Source organism: Anopheles cruzii, chromosome 2, assembly GCF_943734635.1.
Source record: "Anopheles cruzii chromosome 2, idAnoCruzAS_RS32_06, whole genome shotgun sequence".
Lineage (NCBI taxonomy): Eukaryota > Metazoa > Arthropoda > Insecta > Diptera > Culicidae > Anopheles > Anopheles cruzii.
In genome coordinates this window covers 20,443,346-20,470,644 of record NC_069144.1, presented here as the reverse complement: position 1 = coordinate 20,470,644, position 27,299 = coordinate 20,443,346, and the positions used below count along the sequence as shown (strand labels likewise).

Here is a 27,299-nt window from a genome sequence, read left to right as displayed (position 1 = left end):
CAATTCATTTCTATTTAATTGAAGTACAAACCCAAATGTATAGCAGCTAATCTGCTGTTGTCGTCACATTTGTCTCCCAACATTCAAGCATTACACACAGCATTACAGCGTTGGTGATATAAATAGTAACTAACAGACAACAGCGTTAGGTATATTTAAAATTTTTATTAAAAATCGGTTCGAGTAGTTCGTACGGTTTAGCTATCATTGTAAAACACGATTGTTGAAAAGTGTAAAATAACAAAAAGTAGCGGAACGGAACAGTAGCATCGTCTTATGTACAAAGGAAAGTCTACGCGGCCCTAGTCTAGTGATACGCGGCCGTATAGAGGAGGTGGTAGAGTTTAATAAACGATATGAATAAAAAATAGTTCACAGAAAACAAGAACGTAGTGTTGCTCTGTCTCTGCTTACTTGCGCTTAACCATGCTACACTGTATACTGAGTATTGATGTCTTCGTCGCTTCGATTAAACTAAATATAATATCGTATCTCTTGTATACTGATTGATTTGTGGAATGGAAGTTTGAAAACAAAAAAAAAAACAGAAAGCGGTAAACACATAGTAAAACGAAAAATGAAGGAAATAAAATAAATTTTTTAACGTTCCCGAAGGTGGATGAAGTGGCGCGAGAGTAGTATATTTACAAAAGAAAAACGGAAAATGGACTTTGCCGTTGTGCGGAAGAGATGAATCCTTTTCGCTTCGCGTTGCGCGCGCTCCTCGACAAGCCCGACAACAGCAACAACAACAATAGGCCAACGGCCGAAGCTGCTGCTGCGCTGGGTTCAATAATCGTATAAAATATTTACAAAATTATCCGTTTACGGGTTCGTCCATTACATTCGATGCGACGTCGGAAGGATGGATAATACGCTTATTCTTTTATGGTCCCTTTTCTGGCGCTCTAAATTCTCGACGATTGCACTTAACTTGAGCTCTATGCACCGAACCTTTTTTTCTGTGTGTGTGTGTTTCTGTTCCGCGCCTCGTTACGGGGGTGGTATGGTTTTCTTCAAAAACCTTCCGCACGGTTCGACGGGCCACGCTTTGCTGTGGCGCAAAATTATGCGCATCCTTTTCCCGCTGGCGACCCCGAAAACCCTTGCAGCGAAGGAAGTCAGGGACGCGGGAGTGAACGAGAGGCGAAGAGCGCAGCAGCCCTTTTTACGCTTTATAGTGCTCTATTTTGAGTTAAATTTAATGCTATTCTTAAGGCAAATTTTATCCACCTTCCGCCGGCACGGCTCGCGGCAGCCGAGGGACAGAAAGAAGGAATCGAAAAAAAAGCACGGGGGTGAAAATGTTTCGCCCACTAAACGGAATGGAATATTTTACTGAGGGGTTTTCTTTCCGCTGCTTCGCTCCTTCGGACGGGTCAACTTTGATCCGCTTGGCGGAGGAAGACCAGGCAGAAGAACAACAAGAAAAAAAATGAGGCGGACGAAGAGCGTGCCGTGGGTCCACCGAAACATGCAAATAACATAAAACATTGCTGCGCCAAACAAACCTTTCAAACGGATTTTCGACCGCGGGGTTTGGCTTGGGTGAGTCCCTTTTTACGGTGCCCCCCGTGTTTGATGCCCGTGACTATTGTTTCGTCCTGCGTGTGGTAAGGCACCGGTCGTCCGGTGTCTGTCTGTGGAGTGCCAGGAAGATGAGGTTCGTTTACGCCGTGTCGTGCTGGGGCAGCATTGATCGTGGGCTGACCGATGGTCGTTGGTTGTTGGGTAGATTGTTGTAGATAAACAGTTAACAGACATCTGGTTCCAATGCTCCCCTCTGTGAATGTCTGCAATAAAGCAAAAAAGAAGCATAAATATTAATTAGAGAGAACCATAAATATTAATCCCATCATTGTTAATTAGAAATGATTTTTATTCTTACCAAGATTTGTTAAGTCAATTGTTCTAATTTTTTCTATTTCTTCTGAGTCAATTCACAAACAACATCACAGTGCAAAACAGTACTAAAAGGGAACTTCAGTCCGGTTCAAAATCATTAACTTGGTTAAACAAATGAACGCCAACCAGCCAATGACGCAAATGTCCAGTCGCGCACTAGAAGAGCCAAAAATTAGTGTACTTGAACACCTTCCAAGGACCCTTCTGGCATACAAGTTCTGGAACACGACCACCGTACTGATCGATGGAGCCGCTCAGAACGCTAACAAATTCTTTTCATGTTTTCATTGGACCATCAGACTGGTGACTTACTTATGTTACCCAATAATAGACCCCACATCGAAGGACTCGAATTTTTGTCGCAAAAACGTGATCTATCCACCGCACAGCTCGTCAATTATCGAGCCCATGTAGTATATAACCAGCCAAGGGGCATGGCACACCACGGCATTCCCGTCTACCATAAAGATTTCAAACCTTCGTCAAAGGTCCTGAACGGGCACTTCCGTGTCCCGTTTAAGACGGTCCCGTACCGGACCCAGAGAGGGTAGACAGAAAATATATTGCACCTGCAATTTACTGTGTGCATGCACCCCTGAGTTGCTATGTCCTTCGGCCGACCTACCGGACCATTATGGCGCCCCGTGCGTTCCGAGCGTGCATAAAATTTATTTCAAGAAGGAACTCGGCAATTGCTGCACCATCCGTTTTTCGAGCCCCCTTCTGTACTTCAAAGCGTTTTCGAAAACCATGTCCAACCAGGGGCCGGGGCCTCAGCCCAGCCCGTGCCACGGAGCCGCGGAGCTTCTATTGTCGCAGATCACAATCAATGCGAACCCGCTCGGCTAACTTTTCGAGCCGAAGAAAAAGAATTTTGCATAAAACCAGAGGGAGGGATAAAGTTTTCCGTCCGCTCCAAGGGTTTTCACACAAAGCACACATAAATCTTGGGGGAACCGCCCCAGAAACCCGCGGCTGTGTGGATGGATCTACCGTAAATCAAAGGACCATCATCCGCTAACCCGCGGGGCCCGGGGACTCTGGACTTCAAAAGTGCTCCGCTTTTCGTTGCTTCACGGCTTCCAAAGGGTTGGCCAGGGGGATGAAAATTTGCAAACTCCACTTCGTTCGCAGAAAATCGCGTTCCCTTTCTTCAGCGCCCGGCCCGGCGACCTACCCGTAAGTGTTGTTGAGGTGGAAGCAAATTGCTGCCTTCCGAACGGCGAAGTGACATTTAACCACAAGGGTACAAGGTAAGAGTGCGAAACCCCCGGGGGAACCACTGCAGGTGCAGGTGCTGGGAGCGTGACCTCCTAGGGGCAGGGTCCCATGAAAGGGGGCGCATCTAGTGGAAAGCTAAACGTTGCGCTGTGAAAAAATAGGAGGCCCACCCCGAACCGACTTCCCGGCACTCGAGCAGACCAATTCACGCAACAATTCCCACCACATTCTGTTGTGGTCTCCGTGTCGCTGGGCAAGTGCACTATGTCCAGCACTTGAGACCCTCGACCCTAAGCCCCGTGGGTGAAGAGCGCCGGGACGGGAGTGTGAATAAAATAATCGAAAAACATTGCGCCCCTTTGGAGCCCAAAAACTCAGCTTCTAAGGGGCGTCCCGGTTGCCCATGGCAGACGTTGTCAGGTTAGGGACATAATGCGGTGTACGCCACCGTCGAGGCGACGCGGTTGAGAATATACATAAAGTCACACTAATTAGTGTCACTTGACTCGCCGCCGCCGCCTCCGAGAGGAGGCGCTGCTATACTACCCTGTTGACAGCTCGTTGACAGCTCGGCAAGCATCGGGCGGGCACTCTTTGTTTGGTGTTGTCAGCGAGAAAACAATGCGCTACCAGCAAAGGGAGGCGGTGGGGGCATTAGACAAGTGCGAGGTTTCGGGTCGAACCGACCGACCGTTCGGCCCGTTTGATGTGGTTTCGAAGCATTTCTTGCACTCCGGTGACTCCGGAACTCTTTTCCGGCGAAATCGGAATTCTTCATCAGCTCTTGGTGCGAGTGCGAATTTCAATTAACGGCGCGGTCAGCCGGACTGGGCCAGGGGGTGTGGTTTGTGGTGGTTGGAGACTTGATCTTTTGGAAGAGACCCACAAAACCCGGGCGTAAACTAAATTGCGGAGTTTTGGGGAAGCTGTGAATAACCGCCACTCACTCGTAGTGCTATAAATATTGTACGATGATAGGAGATGGGCCGTTTACAGTTTTGGTATATTTTATACTGACAATTATTCTTCACAACCCTAACAGAGTAACACGCGACCTTAACAGAGCCACCGATAAAGAAAGTCTTAGACTACAGAGTTGTTGAAGCTGTCCAGAGGGGGTTCAATGATTCGGCCATATCTGCCATTTGTCAAGTCTAGCCCTTCTAGGGTTTAATGGACATGGACACATCAACCACTTTTTGGTTGGTAAATTGAAGCTCTTTCCAGATTCTTCAAAACATTCCATTATAGATGTTGAAATAACTATTCTACAACTCTTCTACTGCCTCAATTAAAACTTTCTATCGAAAAATCGAACCTTTCGAATCTAGTCAATGTATAATATGTTTTGATGTCAATTGCAATGAAGTGAACCCTTTTAATTCTATTCCAAACTTTCTTTCAACAGCCTTGCTCCGTATCAGGTATTTTGTTTGAACTATAATACCGATAGTTATGGGGTTTGTTAGATTGTAGTACACAAAACTCTTCGACCAAAACCCCTTAAACGTTACGCTTCGGAGTTTCAGGGCTTGGGGCCATTTGGTACGTAACGCCACGAGGGGAATGAAGTGGCGGCCAGTGGCTTCTGCCAGTTCAACAAAACGACCCCTCTCTCTCTAAACGAACACCCATTTTATGCTCTTTTCAGTGACCGGCAGTGACCGGGAGCGATGTACGCGGTCGGGACCATTAACCGAAATCAATCGACGTCACGACGTTCTCCGCCGGAGGATGTATTTTGATTTTCGTCGTGCATTTCTTTTTACTACCGCGCTGGGGGAAGACGTTACGTGCCTCCCGGCGGGGCGGAGAAGGAACGAGAGACTAATCCGTTTAAGGAGTTCCTATCCCGTTTCGCAGGATGTCGCATCCGGGTGGCTGTTTTGTCATATCCCCATCGCGCTCCGGAGGGTGATGCGTGTAAGCCTCCCCGTCGCTTCCCTCTCCTTCGGCCATCCTCAGATAGGGAGGGAAATTCAAATGAGGAAAACGAAGGAAAAATCGATTATCTGTTGGAAGGTCTCGGGATTAAGGTCCAGGAACCAGGATTAGGCGCGATTGAACTGATCGAAACGAAGTCGACGGTTGGTTGGAAGTTGGTGAATGAAAGATAGGGAGAGAAGATAATGGGACGCAAACCCGAAGCTACGTAAGTACAGTCACCTCCCCACCGACTTGAACTCTGCGGAGCGGAGCAAAGTAATAAAATAAGTACAACGAGTATTGGGTGGGTTGGCGAAAACAATAGAACAAAAAAATCAGTTCTCTCCAGAGAATCCACCCAACCCCACACGCAAGTCGTAAAACAGGGACGCACCGGGCCACGGGAACGCTGCCTGGTCTGTCGCTCTTTCTCTCTCACTCTTTTCAATCAAACCGGAAGTTGATCTTCCTTTCGACCAGCCAACGACGCTGGGCCAAACTCTTCATCTCAACAGCGTAAAGCAGAGAAGCAACAAAAAAATCATCAAACTTTGTCTCCTCTATCCTTTCGGCGATCCTTACCATTACACAGCCACCGCCGCCAGACGGCATGTGTCGGCATACCATTTCCGGATGCGAAATCCGGTGTCCGGGGACTTGTTATTTCTTTTGCCACTTCGACTTCGACGCCAATTGACTTGGGCGGGTTTAATGATGGTGATGATGATGGTGGTGGATGGTGACCGACAGGACAGGATCCTGAGCGGTCACAGAGAGGCCCACCCCTATTGCAGGAGCGGAGCAGCGAGCAAAAGTTTCACGATGATCATTCCATTGTCGGGGCCCGGGCCAAAGTTTGCGAAGCGCAATAAACTTCCATCTTCGGCAGCGGCAACAACAAGAGCATTAAGAGTGAGCCCTTTTTTGCGCCCCACTGCACACACACACACACGCGGGCGCACAAATCCTCCATGGCCGGGCGACGGCGAGGATTCATTGTTATTAGCAACTTTCGCCATGAGCCGGACATCTGCCGCCGACGTACATTGCGCATCCTTCGGCCCACCGGACGAACGGTTCCAATCAACCCGAGCCCTAGGCTCTTTGTCCTTTATGTCCTTCCCTTTTGCTTCCATTTCCGGGTTTCTTTTCCCTTTTGCAGACCGATAGGGAAATGTCTCGCATTGTCCAGCCGGGGTCCCCATTCCCCTGCTCTCGTACGCAGCCAGTTCGAACTCTCGAAGTTTCGAATTTCGAAACTCAAAGATCGGCAGATCCTTTTCATCTCTCCGTAGCACTCCATTTCGGGTAGCGCAGCCCAAAGAATCGCCCTCCTCGAGAGGTGCAATTGAAGCCACCGGAAAGGCGTCCTTGTTGCATTCGACCCCGCGAAGCGATGCGATACTGGAACTTGTTGCTGATCACCCCCGGGCGACGCTGCTCGAAAGGTACTCGAAAAGTTCTAACAAAAAAAAAACAAGAAATGGAAGAGTCTGGCCGAACTCTGTGCCCGGTTTCTGATTCGCCCGGCAAACCGGAAACCAGGACGGCCTCGACAGTTTCGAAACAATAAAATTCTCAATACCTTCTTCGTCGTGCGAGGATCTCTTCCTCTTTCTCGCTTGTGCGAAAGAGATACTCTTGCGACAATAATTGGAAACGGGTGGGCGAAGAAAAAGTTTCCCTTGGGCGGAAAAAGTTCCCGTTTTTTTCTACCGTGCCCGATACTGCCCAGTGGAAACTTGGGGAGCAAAATTAACAAACCGGCGTGGAAACTCGCGGCCAGTTTATTTAACGTTCAATTATCGGTCTCGTGCCCGGCAACGGGGTCCGGGAGCGCCGGAGTAGTTTGCCGAAAGTCAACATTGGCCCCTATCCCCGTGAGCCTCCGTGAGTATCTTGTGGCGTGTGTCTTGATAGTGATGGCGACCCGATTTTAAGGTGTTTAATTTGATTTAAGGTTTAGCAACAAAATTTCGACACACACTAACAGAGTTTATTGTGTCCTTTAAGCATTCAAATGGCAATAGATTACTGTAATGACTGATCAACGAATGCCATTCATGAATGACCGTGGCTAAATGGCTGTAAAAATCCTTGCTTGCTTTTCGACATATCAACGGTTTCAGAAAGTATTAGTAGTTAAAACCTTCGTTGATTATTCTCGTAATTCCTAATTTTGTCAAACATGGTTTTGGCAAACATGGAAAAGCTTGTTGAGTCACAAAATGCAACCTCAAATGCAAAAATCACAACCCACAAGGCACGTAAAACGCCCTTACTTAAAACCTCAAATCAAAGTCAACGAGTTTATCCCCATTTTTGTTGTTTAAGCCGAACCGGTTCAAGCGCTGCTCTGTGCTATGCAGATTGCATACCACCAGGGGCACAAGTGTACGATCAGCCAAGACATGAACCAGACGAATCTGTACCTCGCGGGTCCTCGTCACTCACCTCGATTCCATTCCGTCGTCGTTGTGCCGGAGGGCGGCCGCAATTCGGTTCTATCCTAATCCTAATCCACACCCCATCCTCGGCAAGCATCGCGCAACCCTCTACGCCGTGGCCGTCTATCCGACGTACGGGAAGGGTGCGTAGGGATTGGGGAAGTAGCCGGGGAAGGCGGCCGTCGGCTGGACGGAGACCGACTGCGTTAGGTAGGTGGTCAGCACCGTTGGCACGACCGTCGTCGAGTAGAGCGTGGTGTAGGCCGTCTTGGCGCCAAACGTCAGCTTCAGCACCTTGCTGTTGGTCTCGGTGACGATCGTCTGCGTGACGACGGGCGTCGACTGGAGCTGGACCTGCTGCTGTTGCAGTTGGTGCTGCTGCAGTTGCGGCGGTTGCTGGGGCTGCAGGAACGGGTTCAGCTGGGGAATCGGTGGCAGCGGTAGCGAGGGCAGCGTCGTCGTCACGATCTCGTAGTTCGTCTTGGTGATCGTTCCGATCGGCCGCGAAATGGTGCTCAGGATCGTGTTCTGTCCGTTGACGATCGGCAGGACGTGCGACTCATAGACCGTCTCCAGTTTGACCACCGGTTTGGAGGACGTGATGACGGACGGGATCTGCGCGGCTGCGGCCGGGTTCAGGAGCCGCAGGAGCGCCAGTTGCTGCAGCTGTTCCGGTGTGAGGGCCGGTGTCGTGACCGGGGCCTCGGTCGTAATGCGGTTCTCCCGGTTGTTACCTCCGGACGACACCTTCTTCTTCGGTCGAATGTTCTCCGGCAAGTTGGCCTTGTCTACTTCGGACAGGTCAAAGTCGGAGCCGATACTGGAGAGGTCCAGATCGGACGGCAACCGCTCGCGCTTCGGTTTCTCGTCGCCGTCGTCGTTCTCGTTGTCGTCGCCAAACTCCAGCTCCAGGTGCAGCTCGGAGCCGGCCTCGTCCAGCCGGCTGTTGAACTCGTTGAGCGTTCGCGAAGGCACAAAGTGATACAGCTCCATCGGTGGCAGCGTCTTGGTGGCCGTCACCAGGCGCGTCACGTGGTACGTCTGGATCAGGGTGTAGCTGGAGGTGTCGGCCCCGTCGCGGATCACCGGCAGGATGTGCGTCTTTAGCATCACCTGCGTGGTGCTGAAGGTCTCCGTGAGCGTCTCGAGCGGTGGCGTTTCCGTGTCCGTACCAAGCAGGATCGGCGGAAGCGTCGCGATGCTCGAATCCAACAGGTTGCTCTCCTTGTCGATGTGCGTCGTCGTGGCCAGAATGTTCTCCGTGAGTGGCTCCGTCAGTGATGGAGTGATGGTGGCCGTCTCCTGCTCCAACACCTTCTCGATCGTCGACGTGACCGTGATGTAGCGGGTGTTCTTCACCGTTCCCACCTGTCAAGGAAGTCGGGGAGTCGATATGTCACATCCCGGACTCTAAGCCGCAGTGGCATTCCCCACCTGGGCTACTTACCTGGAAGGTGTAGGGCGACTTGATGGTCGCAATCTCGTAGTACGTGTCCCGGAAGTCGGCCGGCGTCGATATCTCCACCTTCAGCGTCTCGATCGGGTAGCGGCGCTCGATCTGGTTGTCGGTTTCCGCGTCGTTCAGCACGTTGCCGTGCACCGAGCCGGACTGGTCCAGGTCCCCGTCCGGGTCCACCTTCTCCGACTGCTCGCCCGACTGCGCGATATCGTTAAACTGTACGGACGGATCGGAAATCGGGGCCGTCGTGAGGCTCTCGGTCGTCAGTACCTGATCCTTGCCCGGCGGCAACCCGCCGAGGCCCGGCACCTTCGCTACGCTCTGCTTGCGGATCGCCACCGTCGGCTTGGCCGGTGACTTGTACTGCCAGCGGCCCGGTGACCGGTTCAGCTTGAACTTGTACAGGCTGGTCGAGTGACCGGGCCCGTCCTGCTCCAGTGCCGATGGCTGTGGTTTCGGCTTGAACGACCGCCGGTTAGCGGCCGCCGCCTCCTGCTGCTGTTGCTGTTGCTGGTACTGCTGCTGCTGCTGCTGCTGGTACTGAGCGGTCGCCGACACGACACTGTGGGATGATGTTGGTTTAAAACCGTTACGAGAGGACTTATTGCGGCGGTTCTGGTAGGCCGGGACGCCGGCGGCCGCACTCTGCGCGGTCGCCACCACCACAGTGGCCACCTCCACACTAGACGCAGAATAGCGGTTAAATCTTGTACTGTAAAAAACACGGTTAGCGGTGGTCGAACGAACGGTAAGAAAGAGAGAGAGAGAGGGAGAAAAGAAGAAAACCATGTGTTTACTGTCACCGGGAGTCGTGTTTTCATACAATATGTACACACACTCACACATACACACGTGGGTGACGTGTAGAAGTGTTGGAGTGTCGTTGTTGGTTGTTTGTTTGCATGCAAAACTTGGCCAGTGAACAATGAACCCGAAACACACAAAAATTGGACTGACATGTGGGTTGATGTGATGAACAAAATGTGAGTGGAATAATCTTGATCGCGATGAAGAAGTGCAAAGAACGAGGTACATGCAGGTGACGAAGGATAGGTAGATGGGGTGAGATGGGGGTCATGCACACAAACCAAATAAAAGGTAAAACAAAAAACAATAAACTCAACACATTCACGGAAAGAGGGAAACACGTAACATCAAACGTGCTAGCGAAAGTGAAAAAGTCAAATAAGAAAACAAGTTTAGGTAAAACGAAGAAAGATCAGTAAAACAAAGTAACAAAGCGAAAGAATAAATGCACAATCAGAGAAAGGTAAAGAAGAAAGAACACAAACACATACACAATCAAATCACAATAGTACACACCACACTCGGAAGCTCGGTAGAAAGCTCGAAAGATTGAAGTGGTGAAGTGATGTGAAGAACAGTTATAAAGATAAATGAAAGAACACAAGGTAACACATGGGCTGACAAGTCCCGAGCCTTATTCCATGCATCGCTTTTTCAGTTAGTACATACCTTTAAAAGAAAGCATTTTAAATTTCATGATATTCTGGTCGTAATGGGGAAAAAATTCTTCAAGCGAAGCAATGACTTAAAAAGTGTTATAAGTACTTCGCTCCATCAGAAACAAGAATGAGACGTTGGTTTGCCGACGCCAAGTGTGGTCGTAGAGACACCAAGGGTGCTAAATGCTCTTGATGAAAAATGCGCAAAAAAAAAAAATGCGCAATTTGAGCAAAAGTGGTACTTTTTCCTATTTAGATTCGGGACTTTTCAGCCCATTACATTTAACATATGCACAGAGAAAAGCGTATTTTACAATCGGAACAGACCGCGGAACGGAAGCACTCAGGCACACACATACAGACACACACACGCACACACTAATTTACAGAATTGTACAAATGGATGAATGGAAACCGCACAAAGCGACGCTGTCCAAGAGAAAGTCGAAGTGTCAAACGCAAACGCAATTCAGTATCTGCAGCGAGTGACAGATCAAATGACAGGTCTTGGGCTACGTCACCATCTGCGGGTCGCCGTCACCATCATGCGGCGAAGCTGCTCTAGAACACTAGAAGAGGTTGCTGACTCCTCGCTGACAGCGGGCACAGGCACACTTACACGGCGCAATGAAAGGAATGGTGACATGAGCTTGTGTTTTTTTTCTTTCTTTGCCTTCGGGTCACTACAAAATGGCCGACGGAATGGCACCGGTTTGCAACTGCAACACAAAAATGGCGGGACCGACGTAGCGGTACGTCCGGTATACTCACTTCTTGGCGACGGGCTTAACGACCTGGGTGTTGCGGTAGCGGCTGGCCGGCTTCTTGCCGTACGCCCCGCCGGCCGGCGGCTGGGGCGTGATGGTGGCGGCCGCCGGTGACGGCTCCTCGCCAGCCACTGCCGCTCCGTCTTGCAGCTCGTTGTCGTCCTTGCCGAGGCGGTTCTTCAGGCGGTTCTTGAAGTTACCACCGCCCGAATTGCCGCCGCCCGGTAGGCGGCGCGACGGTCGCACCAGGGGGCTCGAGCTGGGCGCGCTGGCGAACAGGTTCTCCAGCGGCAGCCCGGTGTCGTCGAGGGCCTGCGAGGCCGGCGACGGTGTTATGATCGAGGCGGCTACCTCCGGGTTGTAGCGGGGCGTCTTGTTCAGACTCGGCGCCGCCGTCTTGAGGATGCGCAGCGTCGAGCTGGGGTTCAGCTTGACGCGGCGCCCCTCGGCGGCGGCTGGCGCAACGACGGCTCCAGCCGCCGCCACCGCCGGGCTGTGACTGCCACTGTTACCTTGAATGACATGAGAGGTGCTCTGTAGGACCTGGGCATACTTTCCTGAAATGTAGGTCCCGATCACGCTGGTCTCGTGGACGGTGGTGACGCCCTCCTTGACCACGGTGCCGCCCAGCTTCGTCACCAGGCCGGTCGGGTGCGCGCCGCCCCCTCGCTTATTACCTCGCTTCGGCTTGGCCGCCTTCGCGCCCTGAGTCCGGGCGCCACCGTCAGCGGGCGCCGTTGCCGTCGGCCGCAGGTTGACAACGCGGAACGTCTCCTCGACGAACTCGGAAGGCTGGCGCGACAGGAAGTCGTACTCCGGTTCGCCGATGTTGTTCCCAATCTGGAGCACCGGGACCGGCTCCTCCTGCTCGTCTTCCTCCTCCCCTTCGGCATCCACTGCCTCTTCGTCTTCCGTATTCGCAGGGATCTCTGGTAGCCGGGTCACCACCACAGAAGTCTTCTTTTCGCCTTCGGCCGTTTCCAAGGGCAGGACCGCTGTCACCGCTGGGGTCGCTTGGGTTTCGGAAACGGTTGAAAACACGATCGGCGAGTGTTCCTCCTCCTCTTCCTCCTGTTCCTCATCGTCCTCATCCAACGACTCCTGCGCTGGCTCTTCTGTCGTCGTGGTGGTGGTGGTCGTCGTTGTGACAGGTTTGACAGCTTCGATGACGTGTGGCTTTTGCTTGTCTGTCACTTTGACAGTCGGTTCCTGGGGTTTGGGCTCCTCAATCGGTTCTTCCTGTTCCACTTCCTCCACTTCTTCTTCTTCTGGTTCTGCCGACTCGTGCTGCTCTTCAGCCTGCACTTCTTCCTGCGCCACCGGTTCCTGTTCCTCCAACTCTTCCTCCAATTCTTCCTCCAATTCTTCCTCCTCTAGCGGTGCTGCCTCCGTTGTCGTTGTCGATGGTTCCACCTTCGTGGCCACCACCTTGACGATCGGCGCCACCGGCTTGATGATCACTGCCTTCGGTACCGGTTTCACGATGTAGCGTGGCTCCTGTGGCTCCGCAGGCTCCTGCAAGCCGGCTGTGGTCGATGGTTTCTGTGGCGTCACCTCGACTACTTTGGGCTTCGGCTTGAGGATCGGCTTGATAGCCACCTTCGGGACCGCCTTCGGGATAAACTTGAGCGGCCCGGTCGGCTTGGTGGGCAGCGGCCTCGGTGTCTCCGGCAGGACCTGCACGATGCTGACCTTCTCCTTCGGCTGCATCGGCAGCACGACCGTTTTGCTCGGCTTGATCTCCCGCAGCGCCTCCTCGCTGGTGGTCGACGTGGTGCTGGGCGTCGTTTCAATCACCGGTGGCGGCGGGGCCGTCGTTTTCGGTGGTTCTAGGCGCAGTGTGCGGAACAAATAGAGATTAGAACCGATCACGAATCCGTGTCGCAGATACCTCTCTCTCTCCCTATGGATATTCGGAATCCAACACTGGGAAGGTGGCTAAGATACAACTAACTACTTATGTGAAACTAAACGGATTAGTTTCTACAGCGCAGGTTGAAAGAACAACAGGGTAGCATACATGTAGCTGTTTAGTTTGCCCATAGATGGCTATTTGAACAAGACATCAAAAGCTTTTCGTACAGCTTTCCAAGCTCCTGATGAAGCTTTTGATTAAATTGAACAAAGTGCCATCTGCGAGCATACGATGCAACTAAATTGAATCATCAAATTGCAACTCAAATGATATAATAGGACTGCGTTTGATACTTCAATTTGTCCAGTTTCAATTAAGAGATCTCTACTCATTAATTCAATAAAAAGCCCAATCGGCAAAACTGACAAACGTCAACTGATTGGCACCAAACTTAGCAGCTGCATCTGAACTGACACACCAATTAGTTGCTGCTGATTGGCAGCCCGTCGGCCAGTGACTCGACTCGGCCCGATTGCGTCGCTTAACTGGAGATTAGTTTCAATTCGTTTAACACCTCGCAGCGTCATCGAACCGGACGTGTCAAACTGGATTACAATTAAGCGCCTGGGAAGCGTGAACATCTGATACGCCGGGCGGCTGATGGTTACCTGTTACTGCCGGGGCGGCGCTCTGCGGCGAGAAGATCATCACCGTGTTGCCGATGGTGGTGGTGAAGTCGAGGAACCCGTAGACCGTCTGCGTGATGTAGTAGTCCGGGTTGACGTCCTGGCTCGGGACCACCGCAAACACCGGATCGCCGCCCGCATCGCGAGGCGACGAGTCCCCGTAAACGCCTCCACCGCCGGGCGAGTAGACTGCGCCGTGAGCTGAAATGAAACCCGAAGAAAAAAGGACAGAACGGATACAGTCAATCATCCCGGGTGCTCAGGAGTCGATCAAATGGGAAACTCAAACAGTGGTCCCAGGTTTCCGGTTCCCGGGTTTTTAATTGACGCGCCCTGCCCCCGTTCGACCGATTCCGGATAATAATTTTCACAAATATTGACGGCCAAGTTTCCCGGGCTCCGAACCTCCCCAGAAAGTGGGACCAACGGAGACGAACGGAGCCGATCGGCAAACGTCGGCAGCCGGTTCGATGGCAACTGCTCGAAAGTTTTCATGCCGCGAGTCGCTAACAATAAGCAAACAACTCCCGAGGCCACCATTCATCAACCTCGGGCAGACGGGGCAGACGATCTGTACCGCGGGGCGGAAACTTTCCATTTCGCGACCGGTAACTCGCCTGGAAGAAAGTCCGCCAGTCTTCTTCGTCGCTCGGATTGCATAGTAGGACTAATGATCGCAAACGACACTTTTGTCGGGAGTCTTCCCGGAGCAGGAACACAGACCCGCAGATACGGCACATCGGTTCGGCCGTCCAGCGGTCCGATGTCTGCTGGATCAAATGGAGCGTCGCGGAAGATGTGGAACGCAATTTACCACCCAAAGTTACTAGCAAACGATAATTATACACACCTCGCTGCACTTCGGCGCACCGACGAGGAACTTCGTGGCGCAAAGTATTACGTGTCGCTGTTGGGATGGAACAAACACAGTTATCGTCCCACGGATCGTTGTCCAAGTCAAAAGTGGAGAATTTCATTTCTGTAAAAATGCTCATCAAATTACCGGCAGTGTCAGAATATCCAATTGTATCTTACTTTTCGTTAATGTTCTATGCCACTCAGATCCAACTGAGTCAGAATTAGAAATTATCAAGCTGTTTCGGCATTCGGCTGAGCTTCTACTCTTAATACGAACTGTTCTATTTTCCTATGTTCCAGGCATAAGTATCACATGCTCAATAACGCGGACTTGATAATCCTTCATTAAAACAGGAAAGTTCTGAACCACTTCATTTATGCCGCTCATTGAAAGATCTTCGCACAATATTCACCAGCCCCTGGGCAAAACATTACCGAACTTCTGGCTTCAAAGAGCGATGATACTTTCGATTAACATTACTCTCTGCCAGCGCAATGATCGAACCAATTTGCATTTCAATAGGTTCGATTTCACCGCAAAGTGAATCATTATTCAGTGAAGTACGCAAAGGAAAGGGAATTTCGGTCTTCAACTTCTTCTCATTACCGTAATGGATTCCACCAGCGTGCAGCGCGCGCGCCAAGAAGCACTGCAATATCTCTGAATTATTTGCAATCGAAAACGGCAGCCGGCAGCAGCAGAAGCGATGAAATGAATAATTTCTCAATGCTCGTCCCGTCCTGACGGATGAAACTTATTTCTGTCTGCCTTCAAGACATTTCTTTCTCCGGCGGAATGCCCGAATATTCAAATCTATTCCGTCCATCGGCACGAAGCCCATCAAATATCTGTCTAGACGGAGCCGATGGAGCGTTTTTCTGCGAACAGTGCAAAGCGTTACCATCGAAGTAACCACGGGTGCCCGGGCTGAGACCGGGGCCCCTTGGGTGAAAGTTTGAACATTGTTGGCACATTTTTTGTGGTCTACTATCAGGCTCAAAAATAGCCAAGTCAGATACTGGAAACAAATTGTCCATTGCTCCAACGTTAATTCTTTTCACTTTAATAATTTCAAACGTTCTTTTGGCGATTGTACTGATTGATCAAATATCAGCTCAACTATTCGTGCCACACATTCATCCTGTGTCAAGTTGAAGTAGAAAGAATGATAACGCGCTCAACATTTCTGTGCGGGACAAGCGTAAAAATAATTACACAACTCGGGAACGGGACTTTGAGGTCCGCGCTTCGTATTTTAGGTAAATTTTCGACAATTTCCTGTGCATGTTGGATTTACCTAACAACAGAATAATCAGCGGAGGCTCGTTGGTTATGGACAAAATTATGATTGCTGGTAGAAACATTTGAAACACCTTCTGCAACTATTACGCCCTGTAGTAATTTGCGACGGCACCCTACTCATATGCACGTAATAGTTCCATCACCGAGTACCTGAATGGTGTTTGGGTGTTCCTTTTTACCTGGAAACACTAACGTTCATAAACATTTCGATCGAAAGCAATGTTTGGAGGAACCAAAAATAAACTCTAGACTCTGGACGAAACTGTTTGAAACAAAAATAAAACTTTGCAACCCCATAAACCCCGAGTAGTCGCAGGACTCGAGAGCGCCCGTGGATTGAAGTGGGCTACCGAAGTGGGCGGCTCACAATGGGCGATGTGTAATCCGTTCCCCGGGGTTCGTATACACGAATCCTGCTTCGAAGGGATGCTCCGAAATTAGCATTTTGCGTGACGAGCCCATTTCGAATTAGAATTATTTTTGAGCGAAACCAAACAGAACCAGAAACAAAATGGTGGAACATTTTGCATACACGCTGAAAAGTGTTTCAAACGAGTCCGTGGATGGGCCGGTGAAACGGACGAACCTGGCCGCCCTTCAACTCCTGCTACTTCGACGCTGCTTCGAAAGTTGGCAGGCAAATATCTCGTTCAATTGCAGCTACTTTTCAATCGTTGTTTTTTTTTTTTTGTTGCCCGTTAGTTTGTAAGTTTGGCCGGAACGGAATGGCCCCGCATCGAAGGGGGCTGGTGGGGTGCGGCGAACTGGCCAACTGTTCAAGCAACGAAAAGTTGCTGCGCTGGTTGTTAGATCGAGTGTCGGAATACGCTTTTACTCCCTCGACCGGGTTTTGGGTGGGGGGGGGGCGACCATCCTAACGACCGACGTTTGGGACGCAACTTTTCTACGGTCGTTCCGGCCGAAGAAAAACGGCGGCCCACAGGGTGACCTCCGTGAAGGCCGGCCCGAGGATCGGATGTGGACCGAAACCGGTACCGGCGGGAATTCCGGTGCAGCCCGAAACTGATTGAAGTGTTCGACTGGCACAGGAACACCAGTGAAACCCCCGGCCGGAATAGGGCCGGGCCCCTCGGTGCTCCCGCCCATTCCGCCCATTTGTTGGCGCAAATTTCGTGTCGAGACAACGACAAAGTTGTACCTGTCGCGTATCGCATCCCTTTCGGCCGCAGTCCATTTGGTTGCAGTCGTTGGCCGCTGCGAAAAAGGACATGTGAAGCGCGCCCTCGAAGGGGCGCACACAAAAAAAACATCAAGAAACGAAACGGAAACGGAAAAGTAATCGTCCGAATGAAATGTAACCAGACTTTGACTTCTTCTCGAGTGGGTTACGCGGGCCGGTGGCCGGGCTGGTGGGGTGGTTTTTCATTCCCTTTTACCTTTCCGGTCCGCCGTCTAGGGTGGCCGGGGGTCCCGGTGTCCTTGCGAGAGTAACTAACGTATCTTGAAGTTTCTCTTACGCCCGAAATGTGCCATACGCTGCTTGGTTCGAGTGTGTGTCTTCTATCCAACACACCAACGCTTACCTCCCAACCAACCCAGGCCCTTCGCTCCTCAGTCTTCCGGGAAAAATGGGATTGTTAACGAGCTTTTACCAACTTTTGCCCAACAAACCGTCGTTTCCAGGGCCGCACACATACACATGCACGCGGGCGCGTATTAAATTCTTTCACCATTCTAAACATGCACGACAGAAAGAAGCCCACTCCTCCGAAGGGATGTCCGAAAGGGATGCAAAACATTCTCACTGGGATTGAAGGAATAAAAAAAGGGAACTAAATCTCCACACTCGCTCGGTTGGACTGCAGTTGGGGGCCCTTGGGAGCATCCTCTTGGGAACGCAGGATGCTCCTCCGGGAAGATGGCGGGACCGCATCCGCATAGTTCGTAAGAAAAGAGGCACCCAAAGCCGGCAGGCAGCTGGCCGGCGGTCGGTTGGAGCCGGCGTTTCTGCGAATCAATTTCGCAACCGAGCGTCCTAGCGTTGGCAGTCGCCAACTCTCGCCAGGACAACGGGCAGGACGCACACCGGGCGGATGCAGTAACAATATATCAAACGGTGGCGCGCCATGTCCCCGCCCGAACGAGGACGGTTAGATCAAACGATAAGTAACCGGCAACGATTTGCATACATAATGATTAGCTCCGAAGCTAATGTCCTTGGAGACGGTGTGAGGTACCCGGAAGCGGCAGCGGGTCCAGGAATCTGGCAGCGGCTCCCGGACTGAAGTTCGTATTTCACAACGGCCGTGGCAACTGAAGTGGTCGCACGTGAAGATTTACCTTGATCCTACGTGCACATCGGTCGGTGGACCGGGGGCGTCAGCATTTATCGGTCGGCCGGTGGAAGCAATTCAATAACTGGCAGGGATAGAAAATGCATAAACGCTTCCTAACGAAGCACGCTGCCGGAAGTCGAATCGGCCGAGAACAATTGCACCATGATCCTAAGGCTAAGCAAAAGACCATCGAAAAGTAACTGGGAAAACGTATCATGTTTTGAGATAGTTTAACGTATTGCGATTGCATACCTTCAGGCGTTTGCTGTCCGATCGCTTCCCAAAGCAATTTTGCGGAACGATATTAAAGCGGAGCTGTTAAAGCTCAGTGCGCACATCTACAAAATCTGGCCTGGCCTGGCCTGGTTGTCGAACTAATGAGATGCAGACAAGAAGTCCGAAGTGTAATAAAAGGTTCAATAATTCATTGCGTCTCGAAGGACGATTCGCTCGGTAAGTCGGTAAATGAAAAACCAATCTCACTATTATGTTTTGATGATTTTCTTGTTGATTGCGTTTGTAAGTAATGGCATTTTAATCTCTTCTAACGCTAATGTGCTGCGCGCGTTGCACGAAATGTCGAATACAACAGGAATAATCGTATATTTGGTGAATATTCTATGAATAAATGAATATGTTTTGGCCACCGAATGAATATGTATTGACGGCAAACGCATTCGGGTGGATTTCGCTTATCCATGGCGCGCCACCCCGGTCTGATTATGCTGATCCATATTAAAATCTGCTGACAAACAAATTACAGTCACCAATTTGTATGCCATTAGCGTCTGGCAATCTACTTAATCTTCGTTTAAACGCACCAATTCCCGCGGCGCGGTGTCGTTCTCGAAAATCTTCGCGAATCCGCGAGCCAAGATAAAGTAATAAACTGCCGAGCCCGGCGATAAGACGTCTGTCACATTATTCGTTTAGCCAGCGTCGCCGGGACGATCGGGTCCCGGATAAGAAGCGAAATAAACCATATGAAAGCGCCCGGCATGCGTGACAGCCTCGCACGGGCGGACGGTTTATTCTAACAAGGACGCAAAAAATTTGATGAACAACCCACCCATCGCCAGCTTCGGCGATTCTGGTGGCGGCTCGCCCCGGAATTTGAAGTACGCTTCAAGTAAACACTGGCAGATTATCAGCGCCAACTTGATTGTGTACTTGAAAAACACCGAACCTGACGATCGAATGTGTTTAGTCTTCGGAATAATGCGTCACTTACGGGCGCCCGTTTGGACCAGAATACTTCATCAAAGTCTGTGGATCAAAGAAGCGACAAGGTTTCTTTTATACGCAAAACTGAGCCGAACATTCGCACCGTATCGCACACGGAAAGAAAAACCATTCCATTTTGGTCTGGACCGTGGGGCTGCCGCTTCAAGCGGACCAGATCCGCTCGGGGACACCGAGCGTATGTAAACAGCTCCATTGGAGCCATCTCACGGTTTGGAGTGGTTTTTTTATTAGCGGCATGCCGTGAAAAGTTTATCCTCCGGCGAGGCGAGTGACACTTTTATCTGGCGCCCTCCCGAAACAGGACTCCCGGATGGCCGGACCGGGCCGGACGAATGCTTGGCGCCGGAGACATAAAACCAGTACCATTCGCTCAAACACTTTGCCCGGGATGATGGATGGCTCCGTACATTTAAATTGTTTCAAATTTCGTATTAAATCTTTGAGGACGCATTTTTATTAGATGGTTCCTAAGTTTACTGCAGGATTCAAATTTTTAATAAAAGATTTGGCCACCATGCCACTTAGACAGTACATCAAAATAGCAACGTAAAGAAGACAAACAAGTTTGAGCATTCAGCAAGTTGATCTTTTGATATGTTTTTCAACTCCCAAAGTACTAATATTCTTTTGCCTTTCCTTTTAGTATGGAGTATCATCTTTACGAAGAATAAAACAACAACTAAAAGAAGAGAAAATTACATTCACTAACGAAACATTCAATCCAATGTCTACGGATGCTCCACTTAAGTTTGTTTTGTTAACATAAAACCATATTGCCAAACGGGCTAAGGGGGTTTCCAGCAAAACACTTCAAACTGATCCTGAGATGCCGAATGAAAATTGTACTATTACATCAACTCCACAAAAATGAAGCCCACCCGAGCATTCCGTGAGCATTTTATTGTTGGTTTCTTTTGGTTACCAAAAATTTCCGCTTCGTTTCGGCAGGACCCGGGGGACCACAAAAAAAAAACAACACCACACAAAACAATGCCGCACATTTCCGTGCCATTCATTTCGTCATCTTTCGTCCGCCGTGGCGTGCCAGAAGTTGCTGTTTTATTGGCGTAAAACATTTTTCGTCCACAACACTTCACATTTATGTTGTGGAACAAAATGTGATTGCCGGTTCGTCCACGGTTCGGCCCGGTGGGGACGAACAAGGTGCCGAAAGCCCCAGCCACGCGGGATACGGGACCGGGCCCGCAACGGAAGCTGTTGCGCTGTGTTGGTGGTTGTGGAATAATTTCTGTTCCCGAAATGGTTGTAAAGAAATAAGAAAAATGACAGACGTGTTGGCGAATGAATCTTATCGCGCGCGCACTTCGAGAGTCTGCCGTCGTCAGCCGGCCGATTTCGATGTAATTCGGTGGGCCTCGAGCCACCCCGGTGGGATTCATATCTTTGACTTTCATATTTCCAGGACACCGGGCCGATGAGCAATAAAACGGAACCGAAAGTAGGGTTCCCGTTCCCGGTGGTGGGAAATCTGGAACTTTGGGCGCCAAGAAAGAAAAAAAAGGTGTTCACATTCCTGGAACACGGAAATCACGCTTCAGCAAATCAGCAACTTTGTCCGCGTTTGCACCGAAATTTTCACCGCGCTCAAAGGCGGAAGGAGAGGAAACAAAAGTCGCGGCACGAAAGTCGTGGCAAAAAACCCGGTACGTTCCGTAGGTTGCGAACACGTGTCACTTTTTTCACCGTTGGCCGTAACTCCAGCAAAGGAACGCGGTTCTCGAAGAATGTGTCATTAAACGCGGCGACTGCGTGTCCCGCGAAGAAATAGAGAGCATGTCGGAAGGAGTTTTAAGCTGGGTTCAGGTGTACTGCTTTCAGGGCCTGATGGTGAACTGCCTGCGGGAGCATGTTTTATGATGGGTTATGTTTTCGGCTCAGCCACACTCAGCTCCGGATTGCTTTGGATCGCTACATGTTACTAACCCAATTAAGGGCAGCTAATGAAATTTCCGCAAGTCCTGCAGGTACAACCTAAGTGTTTGAAACATGGCGCTTATCACGGGAATCTCAGCGATTGAGAATGAATTGAGATATGGCTTTGAGGCGCAAACAATGTCATTAAATTAAATTGCGTGAATCAGGTGTGAAAATAATGGCATTCGCGTGTTGGCATGATAGCCTAAATCAAAACGAGGTCCAAAAAGTTTTCAGAAAAATCCAAACTATTTCAATGAGACGACCACCAAAAGCATGAAGGGTTGTCGCTTATTAACAATAAATGACACTTTTGAAATGGACGTAACTAAGTCCAAAACATTATTAACAAAAGTTATTAAACACGATTGCAACTTAATGATTGAAACCGATGGTTGTTGTTTATATGCATGGAGACTTTTAACTAACTTTAATTACGCCAGCCAAGGTACACCCCGGATCAGGACAACACGTCACCCATCGAGTGGAACCAGCGGGGTGGCTAATCTGTCGACAAAACCCGCTTCTGGGCACGCCAACAATAGGGAAACTAATTCAAAAAGTAATTTTAAACACTGCTCGCACTAGAATTAGAGTTTCAAAAATCACTTGCATTGCGCTCAGCGCCTGGCACACAATCTCGCCGAGCGGTCGTTGAAAATTATGCTCCTGGCCACCTCGGCCCAGGTGCAGGATGCATAAATTTGGCACCGTGTCCGGTAGCACTTCGGGGCACTGTTTGTGGGATAATTTGTGCTCAACTGGAACCGACAGAACCGACACTCGCTGGACACCGTGCTGCTGCCAGTACGACGGACAACAAAATTGAACTTTAATTACGGCGCCGAAATTGAGAACTAATGGAAAAACTTAAATACCACAGCCACCGGCGAAAGGGAGAGTGTGTGGGACAGAGTGTTCCAATCCGATTCGGCTGGCCAGCTCCAGGTCCGGCTGTGCATTCGTCGGCTCATCTTTTCGGTGATATCAAAAGCACGGTCAGGCCTGTGCCAGAGTTCCCGGTGTCTCAGTTCCTCAGTCAATCTGCTACGGGGGAAGAAAAATGAACCCGCTGCTAGATGCTGAATCTGCTGGCTGGCTTCACATGGGTAGCAGCACTGGCCGGACCGTTGCCATGGCCATTCCTCTGGGACTTATTCCGGCGGTGGTAGTGCCTACCACACAAGAAACATGACTCGTCGACGAGCAGAAGCTGCTGGCCGGAACACCGGAAACAACATCATCACCAGTATTGGCACCACCATGGCTCCGCTTCGCTACTTCGGACGGTAGCTGGATTCGAAGCCGGGCAAATAGCAAATGGTTTGAAATTTAACTTTAATTAGTCTTTTCTCCAACTTAATTTGCATTTAATTGGACTGCAGCCGTCCCCGCCCCCGATCTGCCTCGCTCTGGTTGCAGCCTGAGTTCCTGTTATGGAGTACGGGAGTTACCTGTGCCACTTTTTACCAAAGGCGAATGAAGTCGTGGCGTTGCTTAGTTCTTGCTTAGTTTTCCGGCAACGACAACGTCGGTGGGTGATGGTCTTGCTAGATCAGGACACTGTTGGGTCCATTTTACGCACAACTTGCCGCCTATTAGTGGCAATAACTTCTCCGGTGGCGAATTCCCCACAGGCTCTAGGACACAGGGTCGGTGGAGATGCTGGCTTTCGGCAGATAGCGCCGGAAGAACGGCATCGCAAAGAGGTAAGTTTGTCTACCTGCAAATTAACCGAAAGTTCTCACATTCGGAGCCTGCTAATCATCTCTTCCATTAGCACACAATCTCTCTCTCTTTCTCTTGTTCTCTGGGTTAGGTCTTCGTGTAATGTGGCCGGCCTGCAGGGTATTTAGCACGGTACCCTTGTATGGCAAGAAAAATGGATCCAATAGTGTTGCTCTGTCACAATTTTATTTACAAGCCCCTTGATAAATAGTGGCTTGAGAAGACAGCACCTTACGATGGTTTAATTTTACGCCCGATGCTCTGAATGCTGCATATTGTATAAATTAAACTTTACATGAATATCACGTAAAACTTAGATTACATTCATCCATACTTCTATGACAATAAAAAATATAGTATTTATTATAATAGTCATTGATTTATAGGAGTAAAATTATGTAAAAAATATTAAAAAGAAAATTCTGTGTCGCGAAATGGTTTTATCCTTGTTAAGTGAGTAAAAGTTTTCCCAAAGACACCTTGCGAATGAAGATTATCTCTCTTTGTATTGCTAGTATTTCTGTAACAAAATAACACAACGGTACGACCTTAAGATGCTAGCATTGCCATTTTTTATGCTCGCTTTATGCTCGTTAAAGCGACCGCTTTTCCAGAAATCAATACCCAGCAAGCATACCGTAGCGCCTAATTGCAGGCAACCGGTGGCACAAAGGCCACGAAGGCCACGCCAAAAAGCACGTTGCAATGCGGACAGCCGCGTTTCGGGCGCAAACTATTTGCACGGCACCGGGACGACCCCACGACGCCCAGCTTGAGGCGTTACGACAACGATGGTGTACACAAGTGGGCCGGCCAAGATAAGAATGTTCAAATCTCCCTGCACGAGAATGGGTTTTCGGTGTTTTTTATTTCGAGAGGCGGCCAACGAGACAGCTTACAATCGAAACAATGGTAAACACACACACGCCACACGCCGTCCGGGTGGGCAGCGGAAGAGCGAGGGATTGGGAAACGGTAAACAAAACTTTTCCCTACACTTTGCTACTTTCCGTGGTCCGTGGCCTCGGTAGGTACTTGTAACGGTACCGCATCGCACCAGCTTCCCTGTTACCTTTTGAAAAGTGCAGCACAAAAGTTGTGCCAAAAGTCGATAATTGGCGGTGTGCTGGGTACGGTCGGCCCGTCGTGGTCTGAGCCTGAGTGCACTGTTTCGTCCCGGGAATAACCCCGACCGCCTCGCACTTGTCCCTGCACCCTGTTTCGAGGTATTCGTATAATCAACAATCGTGCCGCAAGTCCTCTTTGGGGGGGAAGTTGGGGGTTAAAGAAACTCCCACCGACCGGATACAACCATATGGTGGGCGGTACGATGGGAAATAGAAATTTATGTAAATTTCTATCATTCTAACATACACAGGTATTTTATTGCGAGGCGGCGTACGCCAGTAGTAGTTAAAGGGGATGCCCACAATACACAGCGAAACCGCTGGTAGGACGTAAGGAAAAAGAAACCCGTCACGAAAGAAACGTCCTTTCAACGGGCAACGGCACGTAATAGGCCGAGCAGCCGAGCTGCCCTTCGATCGATCGATCGACCGGCGGCCTTCGGTAGGGATTGGTTCGCAATCGCAACGTCCTAATGCTATTACCGGAAATTGGCTACAAAACATACACCTGCTGCTGCTGCCGGACCCGGAACCATTACCCGAACCGGCCATTATCGGAAGTCGGGTAAGTGGATTGTTTGCTCCAAATCAGTATTTTCCCCCTAGCATTGTCGCGTGGGCCCGAAGGAAGTAATCAACGCAGAAGCGAGCTTTGTTAACGGTAACCTCAGAAGGTAATTTTCGGTTGATGCGAAACCCAGAACTATCACCGGGATCCATTTTCTCGCTCCTTGGAGATGCGAATTTCTTCTCTTTTTGCAACTTCAATTGTGTAATCAACATGTCAATAATTACAACACAGCCTACGAAGAATGTCCTATGCTCGGACTCCGAAGAGTATGTTTTGATTAGTGCGAACCATCTTCATCGTTCAGCTCGCAGTGTGGAAAGTTCACCTTGTTACAAATGTAATGGGAGAACCTAATGGACGACAGGCAGCGTTGAAATTGCATATGTTTAGAGTAAAAGCTGTTATTTCCAAACATTGCTCACGTGCCTGAACAGCACGCTGTTAGTTAAAAGTAGCATTATTTATTAGCACAATAAACGAATTCAGATGTAGATTTGTTCCGTTCACTTTCCATTTGAATTTAGTCAACAGAAAAAAAAAATAATATCAGTAGAATTGCATCGTACAAAAACCCCTTAAAGTATGCAACTGTAACAACACGATCTCTTGTTAGTTTTTGAAAACCTTTCGACGTTTTCGATGGGACAACACAGCTCGCGTATAACGACTTTTGACCGAAGTTACCAAGATGATGAGTGCTCTTGATTTATTCGGGCATTAACTTTCATCTGAAATCGAACGTAACACTGTAGCACAACACGGAAGCTTAGTGACGCATGCAAAACGGAAGACACACAAAACACTGGAACTCACAAACAAATGGCAATTTGCTCCCAAAAGTTTACAATGAACCAGACTGAGTGAGAGAGAGCGCTGTCTGTTATCTTAGGGGAACACACGTGCTAGACATTCTTCAATTTGCTGCACGCGCTCCATATGGGGCCGGAAGGGCTGGGTCCCAACCGCAGACCGTCTTCCGATTCGATTATTTACTTCTACAGTGAGCTTCATAACTCCCAAAAACTGACGCATACCCAAACTCGTGCGCACTGTCGTCGTAGTTCCATTGTCGGCCCTTGCGTTTATTGTGTGTAGCGGTCTGGTGATGCTGGCGGGATTGTGTCTTCCGGGGAGCTGGCCTTCCCGCCGTTTGAAAGCCGTTTGTCTGTTTCGCCTCTGATAGTGGAATTCCCCTTCGCCGATGATGCCAGTTGCAGCGGTGCCTGGGTGCCGTCCTTGCGAGGTCATAAACTTTGTCAGGCCCAAGCTGTCGTCTTGGGTCGTGCTACGGTCACCGTCACCGCCTGGTTGCTGGTGAATAGTTCCAAACCTTGGCGTTCCCGGGATCTTTTCCTCTGCCCAGGACTTAAGTCTGCGTGTCCCCAGGGACCGGACAGGGCCCCATTCGCAAGACAAAGAAATATGGCCGAACGGGCGAACCGCAAAGTGGAGCGAAGCGAAATTATTCCGGAGGTTAGATGGCACTTTTCATTAAAGTTTTCTCTCCCTCCGCGCAACTCCCAAAACCCGATCCCAGTACGGGCACGGGCAGCCGCTCCACAAACTATGTTTCTTTTCGGGGACACAATTTTGTTAACCAACCACAACACACTCTCAAGGGACGTAGCGAGAGTACGAGGGGTCCAGTCCATGGCGTCTTACAGTGTGGTGTAATGACATTTGCATAAACATAACCATTTCTTAGGACGGAGCAATGTTCCACTTTTGGTGTCCAGCAAGACCAGCTGCTGCCACTGCTGACCTATACCGCTTCCATAGCGCCCCTTGCGGTCTCGGTCTAGCGTAGGACCGTAGCGTATCGGAGAGGTAAAAAGTCAAGTCGCTACACCCAGCAGTGGTGGTGTCTGGACGATCACGACCATCTTGAGTTGCGAGTCACGCCACCGAGTTGGCGGTGGACTTTTTCTGCCCCACTCCCTAATGGCGTGCCGATAATTGTTCAGCAGGCAACTGTACAAAACTAGACCCACCCAAAAGTGCACTGCCCAGGTGGTACCCAACGCGGCCGCCGGAGAAGCGCGGCGAACTACGATTCTCCAGCTCCAGCCAAACAAGGTCGCAGAAACTGGGCCTCCCGACCCCAACTGAGCGACGCGCTACGACAAATTGTCGCCAATCCCGAAGGAGCGCACTGTTGACCAAAACCCTCCGGAGCTTTCCGTAGCCTTCCGGGTGGTTGTTTCAAATCCTTCGGAGCTGTGTAGGACACACGCAAAGAATTACTTTCGCAAGGATTGGGGCTAATCAAAACTAATCACTGATTAGGACGCTAATGTGTGCCACTTAATTTGCGTGACGAAAGCCACCGGCTTGGGTAGCCCAGTGGTTAAGGTCTTGCTTACACGTCACCGGCGGAGATTATTTTAACGCATTCTAATGGTAATTTAGCCAATCGATATGTGGTAGACTTACCTTTCGCTAGGCAAAAGCACAGTAGGGCCAACCTCGCGAAGACACCTACTCTGTGCGATTCGCTGGCCAT

At 50.1% G+C, this 27,299-nt stretch overlaps 1 protein-coding gene across 1 annotated transcript; it reads right to left on the bottom strand.

The window, feature by feature from the left end:
* Window positions 1-569: 569 nt before the first annotated feature.
* On the bottom strand, window positions 570-27,299 carry LOC128278630 (uncharacterized). The gene is made up of 6 exons (XM_053017361.1): window positions 27,230-27,299; window positions 13,715-13,933; window positions 11,196-13,020; window positions 8,947-9,670; window positions 7,507-8,867; window positions 570-1,793 (listed from the first exon to the last, which is right to left on the bottom strand). The coding sequence occupies exons 1-5, from the start codon at window positions 27,297-27,299 to the stop codon at window positions 7,623-7,625; spliced, it is 4,083 nt and encodes a 1,360-aa protein (XP_052873321.1). The 3' UTR covers window positions 570-1,793; window positions 7,507-7,622.